The sequence below is a fragment of the Tachyglossus aculeatus genome, chromosome 19 (genome assembly GCF_015852505.1).
Source record: "Tachyglossus aculeatus isolate mTacAcu1 chromosome 19, mTacAcu1.pri, whole genome shotgun sequence".
Classification (NCBI taxonomy): domain Eukaryota; kingdom Metazoa; phylum Chordata; class Mammalia; order Monotremata; family Tachyglossidae; genus Tachyglossus; species Tachyglossus aculeatus.
In genome coordinates, this window is record NC_052084.1 from 20,330,668 (window position 1) to 20,342,742 (window position 12,075).

General features: G+C 40.0%; 1 protein-coding gene across 1 annotated transcript in view; it reads left to right on the top strand.

Moving 5' to 3' along the window:
• Positions 1 to 12,075, top strand: part of LAMA4 (laminin subunit alpha 4) — a 158,212-nt gene extending 146,137 nt beyond the window's left edge. Inside the window, exons 32-38 of the mRNA XM_038761015.1 lie at positions 1,600 to 1,789; positions 2,599 to 2,760; positions 3,608 to 3,767; positions 4,822 to 4,952; positions 7,008 to 7,101; positions 8,405 to 8,524; positions 11,496 to 12,075. Of these exons, the coding sequence (XP_038616943.1) occupies positions 1,600 to 1,789; positions 2,599 to 2,760; positions 3,608 to 3,767; positions 4,822 to 4,952; positions 7,008 to 7,101; positions 8,405 to 8,524; positions 11,496 to 11,641 (1,003 nt within the window). The 3' untranslated portion in view covers positions 11,642 to 12,075. The remainder of the gene's footprint in view (positions 1 to 1,599; positions 1,790 to 2,598; positions 2,761 to 3,607; positions 3,768 to 4,821; positions 4,953 to 7,007; positions 7,102 to 8,404; positions 8,525 to 11,495) is intronic.

Here is a 12,075-nt window from a genome sequence, read left to right on the forward strand (position 1 = left end):
GGAGACAGACATTAATATAAATAAATAAATTATGGATATGTGTATAAACGCTGTGGGGCTAAGCACTTGGGAGAACACAACACAATAGACATGATCCCAGTTCTCAAGGAGTCTACAGGCTTAACATTTGAAGCACATTCAAAAATTTAAAATTTTAAAGCGCATTCAAAACATGAATGGACCTGGCTTTGGACAGTGCAATCACTCCGGTGATTCCCAATCAATCAATCGATCAGTCAGTGGTATTTATTGAGTGCCTACTCTGTGAACTGTGTGTCTTCTGAGACACTGAGTGCTTGGGAGAGTACAATACAATAGGGTTGGTAATCATAATCATAATCCTTGTCGTCAAAAAGTTTATCCTCATCCTTTGCCCTGACCTTCTCCTTGACTACTTTAAAACATTTGAGCATATCCCTGGGCTGCTATAGCTCCTAAATATTTAGGTTTGATCTTCACTTCCTGGGTGCTAATGTAGAAAATACAATAAGAAATCAGAAGTTTCACGATAGAAACAGCTTATCACTGAGCATGCTCTCCATCCAAATGCCACTGCATTGCTAATGTGATTTTGGAAGGCTCAATGAGTTTAAAACAATACAGGCAAAATCCACTTTGTCCAAAACCCCAATTAGCCTGGGTTAAGTAAGTTTTGTTTGACAGGGGGCATTCAGCCAAAGTATACATATTCAGCTGGATTACATGTTTTGTAGGTGATATCCTTCAGGGTTCCTTGCAGAGGAATACAATGGTGATTCCACACTTCCTGGCTCTCAGAAGAATTAACCTATACCAAGCTCTCTGATAGCATACAAAACTAAAATTGTATTGGTCCTCCAATCTTCCCATCATTGACTTCAGTCTCCTGGGTTAATGGAGATGGTTTTCTTTTTTCCAACAGGAGGCTTCAGAAAGATCATGAATCCAAAAAGCAGTGTTGAAAACCAGAGTGGCTCAGTGGAAAGAGCACGGGCTTTGGAGTCAGAGGTCATGGGTTCAAATCCCGGCTCTGCCAATTGTCAGCTGTGTGACTCTGGGCAAGTCACTCAACTTCTCTGTGCCTCAGTTGCCTCATCTGTAAAATGGGGATTAGGCCTGTGAGCCCCACATGGGACAACCTGATCACCTTGTAACCTCCCCAGTGGTTAGAACAGTGCTTGACACATAGTGAGCACTTAATAAATGTCATCATCATCATTATTATTATTACTGCAAATAGTAAATTCACATAAAAAAAACAGTTCTTATAGTTTTTCACTGCGGGGAAGGTGTGACACTGACATCGGTCTCTTTGGTCAGATAAGGACACATGATAAAGGACACCATAAATGGCTTTTGAACCCCAAACAAAGGGGTGGATATGGATGGGATAGGTTTAGGGATATATATATATATATATATATATATATATATATATATATATGTGTGTGTGTGTGTGTGTGTGTGTGTGTTTACTGCTAGCTGATAAATTTTCATCGGCTTTCACCAACTCATTACACTTGTCACTGGGAAGCAAGTCAGCATTTGTACTCCGCTTTACAAATTGCAGCCTTTCTTTTTCATTTGACAGATCTCAGTTCTTTCTTTTTCATTTGACAGATCTCAGTTCTCCCTTCGCCTGAAAACTCGTTCGTCCCACGGAATGATCTTCTACATCTCGGATGAAGAGGAGAATGATTTCATGACCCTTTTTGTGGCTCACGGTCGGCTGGTTTTCATGTTCAACATTGGCCACCGGAAAGTAAAGCTCAGATCCCAGGAAAAGTACAATGACGGGCTGTGGCATGATGTAAGTTAAATACAGCCGCCATCACCCTTGGTACCTCATTCCAGGATCTTATCTGACAAGCAGTAAAGAGATTCTTCCTTATGCCTCTCTGAAATCTCCCTTAATTTCAGGTTATTTCCTCAGAGACCTCCCGTCCATCTCTTTAATCACTTTTCTCCCTCCTTCTCTGAACAACTGTTTTCTGGACCCTTTAGCAAGTGGTGGCATGCTAATAAAGTTTTTCTAATGCTAACGATGGCATTTACTAGGCTCTTACTCTGTGCCGAGCACTGAATTAAGTGAACTAATTGAGTGACCGCTCAAGGATTGGATTTTATGTTAAATGTGCCAACAAAATTTTGAAGCAGAAGCAGGTTTTGGAGAGGTGAACTTTAAAACTGAGACTTCTCCAGCCACACTCAAACTAGTTGTTTATCAATCAATCAGTAACATTTATTGAGCACTTTCAGGGTGAAGACACTGTAGTAATAGCTCTCCCCTGCTAAACTTTAAGCTCGTTGCAGGCCGGGAATGTGTCTGATCTTATATTGTACTCTCCCAAGTACTTAGTACAGTGCTTTGCACAAAGTAAGTGCTCAATAAATACAATTGAATGAATGAATAATAGCTATGGAGAGTACAACGGAGTACATAGACATGATCCCTGCCCTCATGAGGTTTTACAGTCTATCAGGGGAGTTTACAATCTAGAGAATCCTAAATTCTCCCGGATTACATTTTACACCCATCATTCTAGCTATTAACACCTTTCTCCCACCAAATGATCACCATGTTTCTGATTTTCCTGGATTTGTGTTTACTCCCTTTAGGTGATATTTGTACGGGGAGTGAGCAGTGGTCGTCTGACAATTGATGGCCTGCGCGTCTTAGAAGAAAGTGTCCCTGTTCCTGCCACTGCCACTGACTGGAAAATCAGAAGTCCTATTTTCTTGGGTGGCGTGGCTCCTGGAAAAGCAGTGAAAAATGTCCAGGTAATGGATTTGGAAGACTGAGATACAGAGAGAAGCCAAAATGCCTGTCTGACTTTGGAAGCAGATGTGTGCACAATGCTGGTTTTTTTTCTTTTCAAAAAAATCTGGGACAATATTAGGAGTTCCAGTCAAATTCTTGCCATGGAAGTGGGTATTGGGGAGAAGAGGAATGGGAAAGGGAGTTTTCAGAATGTGCAGGTTCACAGGAAATAAAGGGGGAAGGATTTCCAGGCCAGAGACAGGACTTGGGTAAGAGGTCAGTGGTGAGATTCATTCCTTCATTCAATCGTATTTGTCGAACGCTTACTGTGTGCAGAGCACTGAACTAAGCGCTTGGGAAGTCCAAGTTGGCAACATATAGAGACGGTCCCTACTCAACAACGGGCTCACAGTCTAGAAGGGGGAGACAGACAACAAAACAAAACATGTGGACAGGTGTCAAGTCATCAGAATAAATAGAAATAAAGCTAGAAGATAGACCAGATCGAGTTACAATCACTTCAGTAGCAGGAGACCCCCGAACACAACTGTTACTTTCTGACTTAAAACATTTGCTTGCTCTATGTTTACTTACCAATCTGCATATAGCATGCAATGGCTAATCATTTTTTTAAAATTCACATACACATCAAATCCCAAGGAGATGGTTTATCCTGACAAAGGTAGTTTTGCAAAAGACTGCTTTGAAAAGGTTTCAAGCATTAGAAGAGTCGAGATAAATAAGGTACTATTAGAGATATTTGGAATCTCTAAAATGAAGACAGAATTTATGGAGAAGGGTGAAGAAGAGAAGAGTGTGAAATTTTATAGTCCTGACATTCATAATTCCTCTCTTTTCTCCTCTCAGATAAACTCAGTTTACAGTTTTAGCGGTTGTCTCAGTGATCTTCAGCTCAACGGGACCTCGGTTACCTCTGCTTCTCAGACGTTCAGCGTGACTCCTTGTTTTGAAGGCCCTATGGAAACTGGAACTTATTTTTCAGTAGAAGGGGGTTATGTGGTTCTGGGTAATGTCATACTAAGTAATCCAATTCACTGTACCTTTCCCCAGTAGCCATCTTCTGTATTCATATTGAACTCATAAGAACGGCATGATTTTCAAGATCTTTTAAAATATCATCTTAAAGTGGTGTGTATCAAGTGCTTTTGTGCTGAACTCTAGTGTAGATATGAGATAATCAGATGGGACACAGTCCCTTTCCCACAAGAGGCTCATTATCTAAGAACAGATACCTTTAGTCCCATTTTGCAAATAGGAAAATGAAGCACAAAGAGGTGAAATGACTTGCCCAAGGTCACTGGAGTAGGCCAGTGGCTGAGCTGGGATTACAGCCCAGATCCACTGACTCCAAGTCCCATGCCCTTACTAGCCTTCCTCCCAAACTTCCATAAACCACCAGATTTTTAAAGAGAAAAGCTAAATTTTCCAAATCTGATCTGGTCTGACCTAAAACTGTTTAGCAATTTCTAGAGTCTACCATTGACAAAATACCAATATGCTTCTTTATTCCAGGTAAATTTGAATTTCTATCAAAAAAGCAAACACTAATTGGAGCTCAAAGCTTCCTGTCGATCACCTTCTCCATGCTACACTGTCGATCTGTTACATATAACCAGCTATCTTCCATGAATCAGAATCCCCTTTGAAATTTTTATCCTCTGAGCAAGAAAAATGCAATTCCATCCCATTTTAACTCTGCCCATGTCCCAGCCTCACCAGGAAAGCTAGCTGTGAAAGTATTGTGCCTAATTCTAATTTTTTTCTCCCATCCTGCCCCACTCCACACACACACCACACACACACACACACACACCCCTGAGAAATACACCCACTTTTCCTCTCCTGATCCTCTCCTTTCTCCTTCCACTTATGCAAACTCATAAAGTCTCAGCATCAAGCCTCTGGAATTTTACACTAATAATTAAAGTATTCTGTTCTAATCACCTGGTCATAGTCTAATGGCCTTAGGTAAAAATATTGCATTAATAGCATAAACAGTATATTGACGATATAGTTGCTTCTACATGTTAAGCAATGGTTTCCAAACTCTCTTTCCCCAGATGAATCATTCAATATTGGCTTGACGTTTGAAATAGCTTTTGAAGTTCGTCCCAGAAGCACTTCAGGAATCCTTTTCCATGGACACAGTGTAAATGGGGAATATCTCAATGTTCACATAAAACAAGGACAGGTACCACAGAAAGTCTTTTTAAACCATTTCCTAACTAAGATTTATCTTCCAAAATCTTTACGACAAACCAGTTGTAAAAACTGGAAAAATGGGGAAGTGAATGTATGAAAGTCAGCCTTGGGAGATATAAAGGTTCTGATAGGATCTTCTCTGGGTTGTTTTGGTTTGAATACCCCCTTTAGGGCAAGAATATGACAGTTAAGGGGAGAGAGGGATTCAGGCAAAGAACAAAAGCAAACATGAATTTTCTTTTTCAACAAAGAATCAGTGTAAGCCTCCAATCACATTGTCAAAATAAAATAACACTAAATTCATAGCCAGGCTTTTTCATCCATTTAAAAACTGAAATTTTGCAATTATGATTGATCAGTACTATCAACTTAAAATAACAGTAAGAGTACATTCAGTTTACATCTGTTTTTCAAATAAGTACTATGTGTTAGCCCTAGATTTTTCTCCCTTCCCTTGCAAAACCGGCTATTGAACGATTACCGGTTATTCACCCTGGATAAATGGAAAAAATGTTTTTGAGGTGCATATGTATTTGTATTTCCTGCAGAAGTTCAAAGACAAATCTAAAACATGGGCACCTTTGAAAATTTAGGTACAGAGTGATATCATTCTGCACTAGAAGATGGGCATTGAAAGCAGTTACCTGACAAAATGGTATGACAGCTCTGATATAAAACTATTGGCTAGCACAAATCCTATCACGATCATGAATCATTGTGAACAAAAGATGAGTTTCAATTCTGAGACTTAAAGACATGAACCTATGAGGAGGAATTGATTCTAGTGTTAGTGGCTTGCACAGAGCCTCTCACACTTTCTCATACCTGCTTGGCATCTTCCCAGTGAGTGCTTGTACCATCCTCCTCAGTCAGCTCCAAGAAGAGAATCCAGGTCACCTAAATCCCAGAACCCTGGAATTGGAAGAGCAGGATTATTCTTGGCATGCAAAGACAGAGAACAGCTGGAAGTGATGATTTCATTTGGTAAACTAAGCTGCTCCCTGTTGAGCCCTGGTCTTAGATTCTAATCCAGTTGTTTTTAAATAGAGAAGGAATAAACTAGTTTCGAAGAGTAAGATGTACTCCATTCTGCTCAGGTGCCAAGATTCCTCCCTGTAGGTTTCTAAAGAACAAAGAAGCTTTTCTGTCATAATCAATCAATCATATTTATTGAGAGCTTACTGTATGCAGAGTGCTCTGCTAAGCATTTGGGAGAGTCCAATATAGCAGAGTTGGTAGACACATTCCCTGACCACAAGGAGCTCAAAGGGGGAATACTCATCTTTGAGTATTTTAATACTTTGGTACCTTCCATGATGGTTTTAATATAGAGTTTAGACTTCAATAGTTAGATTCCTCTGTAACTTCAGAAAAGATGAAAGAAGAATAAGCTTCACTTTTAATAAAATATGAGTTCAGACCACTGACTTGAGTTAGCGTGGTTTCAATTCAGCCTCAACATACCTTCTGTATTTAAAAAAAAATAAAGTCAGCCTATTGTCATTAAACTTAAAGTCTTCCCTTACTGTCCCCTTTTCATTGATTTTTCTACATGCAAGTATTTTCTTCTCATATTTATAAAGATTTACAGCATATTGAAAGGTGTTGTTTTTCTAAAAAGAACTACCAAAGAGTGCCCTCTTGTGTATACGTATAAAATAGTTCTGTTTGTGTTTATTGCTTTTGCTGTGTTTGTGAGTTAAAATATTTTAGTCAGTCAGCCATATTTGTTGAGGGCTTGCTATGTGCAAAGCACTGTACTAAGTGCTTGGTAGGGTACAATATAACAATATTACAGAGGCAATTCCCTGCCCACAGTGGCTTGTAGTCTAGAGGGGAAGACAGGAATTAATGTAAATAAAATTACATATATTCATTCATTCAATCATATTTATTGAGCACTTACTGTGTGCAGAGCACTGTACTAAGCGCTTGGGAAGTACAAGTTGGCAACATATATTCACATCTTTGCCAAGAGTAAAGATGAAGAGAACAGAAATAACAGAAAAATGAAATTCTAAATCTCCAATATCCTGTTTTCCAGGTTATAGTGAAAGTTAACAATGGCGTCAAAGACTTCTCCACCTCAGTGACCCCAAAACAGAGTCTCTGTGATGGCCGGTGGCATAGGATCACAGGTAGGCTTGTTTCCTCGGAAAGAGTGAGTGCTGTCATCATTGTGTGAGTTTTGTCTGAGGGAGAGGAGGCCAAGGCATAGTATTTAAGTCAGGTGCTGGAAATGTGTTCTAAGTGGATAATGAAAGAAGCAGAGATGAGGAGAAGCAGCATGGTCTAGTGGCTAGAGCACGGGCCTGGGAGTCAGAAGGACCTGGGTTCTGATCCTGTCCCTGCCACTTATCTGCTTTGTGACCTTGGGCAAGTAATTTCACTTCTCTGTGCCTCAGTTACCTCATCTGTCAAATGGGGAATAAGCCTGTGAGCCCCATGTGGGACAGGGACTCTGTCCAACCTGCTTTGCTTGTATCGATTCCAGTGTTTAGTACAATGCCTGGCACATAGCGCTAAACCAATACTTTCATTATTTAGGCATTTCTGAATTGTTTGTAGATGCGGAGTGGCTCATCCCTCACTTACTCCTCTTTTCAACCCATTCCACCCCTTCCTACCTTGATTTTGCTAGACCACAACACCTAAGAAAGCTAATCCATGGCGTCTTCCTGCTACTCCACCTGGCCCTGAAAAGCAGAAGAAGGGTTGACTTGATAGATTCAAACAAAGAATTCTGGGTCACTTCAACTGTTTCAATGGAATTAGTATGCAAATCTCCTAACCATCATTTTGGAATAAGTCTGTTGGCATGGCTATTTTCAGTAGAGTAAGAGATGGCCTTTCAGTGTTTCTCAAGTTATTTTTTTTGATTACTGAATGCCCTCAGTGAGATAATAATAATAATAATAGTGATGGTATTTGTTAAGTGCTTAGTATGTGTGAAGGGTTCAGAACTGTATGTTCTTGTGTGTGAAAAGTGTCCATCTTTTCATCGTTTCCAGTTTTCTTCCTGCAGAGGAATAGTGTAGATGTGATTTAAATGGAATTTAATCATTGCTAAGTATTAGTATAGTTGCTTCAGAATTATTCGTTTCAATAGTACTGTGTCTTTAACATTTTAGAACAGATTTGTTTTGTTTCATGAATCAATCAATGGTATTTACTGAGTGCTTAATGTGTGCAGAATAGGCAGGGAACATGTCCACTAATTCTGTTATATTGTACTCTCCCAACACTTAGAACAGTGCTCTCCACATAGTAACCACTCAATAAATACTGTTCAATTGATTGATTAATTACTAAAAGCTTCAGAGAGTGCAGTACAATCAAGTAGGTGGAAGGGGAAGTATCCCGGCAAATGGATAATTTAGGTCCTTTCATAAGAAAATAAAATACAGAGTGCTTATGATGCTTCTTTCTATTGTTTTTCAGTTATTCGACGCTTAAATGTGGTGCAGTTAGATGTCGACTCCGAAGTTAACCATGTGGTAGGACCAATAAATCCCAAACCCACTGACCAGAGAGAGCCTGTGTTTGTTGGAGGTGTTCCAGGTGAGATCTTTTCCCCAGATTTTGGGCAGCACATTCCCAAGTTCAAAAGTGGATTTTTTTTTCATTCAGCTGTTCCTCTGAAACATGACTTCTGTCTTTCTCACAAGGATTTCAAGGGTCTTCGTACAAAGTATCATTTCGCAAATGACCAAACCAAACCTAGCAGATAGAGTAGGTCCTGGGGGAGTCAGAAGGACCTGGGTTCTAATCCCAGCTCTGACCCTTTTCGGCTGTGTGACCTTGGGCAAGTCACTTCACTTCTCTGTGCCTCAGTTACCTCATCTGTAAAATGGGGATTAAGCCTGTGAGGGACAGGGACTATGTCCAACTTGTTATCTTGTATCTCCCCCAGCGCTTAGTACAGTGCCTGGCACATAGTAAGTACTTAAGAAATACCGTAATCCCCACAACCCTCCAAAAAAACTATGAGCAGGAAGTGCGGGGGGCGGGATGTAGAAACGAACACACATAAGTTTGTCACTTTTCCGGAGCCATTGAAAGGTACCCAAGCAAAATCTATGGGATACCCACAAAGAGGATGTAAACATCCTCCCAGGGCAGCTGAAGAGATCAGTCAATCAAACAATTCAATTTATTGAATGTTTACTATGTGCAGAGCACTGTGTTAAGTGCTCAAGGACTACCTGAAAAGATTTAGTTGGGTTATGCCTAGGGTGTCTCTACTACCAGACCTGTCTTGACTTGAACATTCTCTAAGGACTTGGGAACCGCAAGGTAAATAGATTCAGGATCCTTCCTTACTCAAAACCACCCAAAGCCAAACAGAATCCCTTAAAACAGGGCCAGACTGGTTTGGAAAACATTACCAGGAAACCAGTAGAATAGCCCTAGGAATCTTCCCCCAGAATGATCATTTAAGAGCAAAATGGGACCTACTGTTGCTTATTTGTCTCCTGCTTGGATCCAGGCTTCTTTACTTGCTTTAATTCACCCAGTCAATCAGAGTTATTTATTAAGTGCTTACTGAGCACTGAGTGCTGTATGAAGCCCTTGGGTGTGTACAGTACAATAGAGTTGGTAGACACATTTCCTGCCCTCCAAGAGTTTACAGACCTGGGTGGTGAGGATAGATGACAGCTAGGAACATGATATCTCATCCCAGTGAAGTCAAAAAACCTCAGCAGTAATTCTATAACATTATCAGTTGATGCTCAAAGGGTGATGATAGAGAAAGGTATTAATTATGCCATGCATTAAGAAATAGAATAAATTTTTAATTGTCCTCAGATGACATATGAATCAAACATGCCTGCATCTTGCTTTCCTTTAGAATACTTATGGGTTATTATGCCTCTACTTGGTCTCCATCTTGACTGCATGTTTAGCTCTTTCCATTTCCCCCCAGGATGTTCTTCTCTGTTGATTCTATTCTCTAAATCCTCCCAGATTTGCACCTCTAGACCACAGTAGCTCAAGAGGTGTTTCTGTTAAGGGGTCCGGAAGGGGAAAGCGGTAGATCTGGAACGAGGCAGGGAAGTGAGGAGGTCAGAGTGAATATTCTGGTGAATATTCTGGACCTAGGGAGACTTGTGAATGATGTCAATACACGCACATCATGTGTCACTTGGACTTGAATATAAGATAACTGCAATTTAGGGAGAGCATGGAAACATCTCCCCCTCCCTCCCGCCCCTGGGTAGTGCCTGCTCCATTGTCCAAATCAGAGAATTGTTGTTCATCATTATTTATGGTCCATGAACAACTCCCAGGGGATAAATCAGAACCAAGTCCATTTGAATTCATTTTTCCTATCCGCATGTATTATATTATAATAATAACTGTAGTCTTTGTTTAAAGCTTACTGTGTGTCAAGCACTGTACTAAGCATTAGGGATCAATATGAGATAGGCTGGACACAGTCCCTCTCTCACATGGGCTCACAGTTGAGGCTGGAGATAACACAAAGATTTGAAATTGATGATGTAAGCGCTTGGTACAGTGCTCTGCACACAGTTGGTGCTCAATAAATACGATTGAGCGAATGAATGATGGATGCTGTAGAGGAGAAAAACAGGGCTATCATTAGATCTCAGAAAAACACTTTCACTTTGAAGGGGAAAGATCTTCAAGACAAAATTCAGCTTTGCCCCCAAACATTCACATTATTCATTCAATCGTCTTTATTGAGTGCTTACTGTGTGCAGAGCAGTAGTAGCACTACTATTATTGTGTTACTTGTTAAACACTTACTAGGTGCTAAGCACTAGTAGTAAACACTGGGGTAGATACAAGTTAATCAGGTAGGACACAGTCCCAAGTGAAATACGGTCATATGAGATATGACCTCTTTGAAGAAGGCTAGTGAAGATTCCCAGCTACGACTGAATCAATCTATTGTATTTATTGATCACTTACATTGTGCAGAGCACTGTACTAAACACTCAGGAGAATACAATATAACAATACGACAATACATAATGTATAATGTATAATATAATTTCTAGACTGTGAGCCCATTGTTGGGTAGGGACCATCTCTATATGATGCCAACTTGTACTTCCCAAGTGCTTAGTACAGTGCTCTGCACACAGTAAGTGCTCAATAAATATGATTGAATGAATGAATAATATATATATAATATATAATGTATAATATATAACTGTCAGCTCTGGGCTCTAGACTGAAAACTCAATATGGGCAGAGTATGTGTCTGTTCATTGTTATATTGTACTCTGCCAAGTTCTTAGTTCAGTGCTCTGCACACGGTAAGAACTCAATAAATATGATCGACTGACTAGATCCTTAAATGAAAAACTTCAGCCTTGAAGCCAGCTAAGCAACTGAATTATAAACAAGAATCATCAAAATGTCAATATTCATCTGAGTAAACTAACGCATTCTCCAGTGTTTTGGAGCATAGATTTTTGCTCGAATCATTTACCCAGAGTTTCATCATATGACTTCAGTTTGGGGCAGCGTCTTAGCTTTTCGATTTTCTTTTCGCTTACAGAATCTCTACTGACACCTAGCTTGGCTTCCAGCAAGCCGTTCACTGGTTGCATCCGCCACTTTGTGATTGATGAACGACCAGTGAGCTTCAGTAAGGCGGCCCTGGTGAGCGGTGCGGTGAGCATCAATTCCTGTCCAGTAGCTTGATAGAAGTACAGCACTACAGCCAAACTACAAAGTTCTTTTGTGCACTGAAGAAAATTAAATGCACCTATCTAGAAGAACCTGCGTCTTTTTCTATTGCTGGAACCTACCGAGCCACGAAGTACTGAATGGAATCATTTTGATTTAGGAAGTCTTCCCTGAACACTCACCTTGGTTCTAAAACGTTGAAATGAAGAGAAATAAAAAGAAGGCTAAAGTAACGTACATAGACCATATGTTTATATGATGGAGAGGTTCAAAAATTTGCTTTTAAATAAATATTGGCACTCTCAAAGCGTGGATAGATTACAACAATGATTTTACTTGCTGCAGTCTCCTTCCTCTCCTAAACATTATATGCCATAAGCTACTTTTGTTTACCTTGAAGAGATTTGCTAACCTGCATTAAAGAATAAACTTAGACAATAGATCATTCA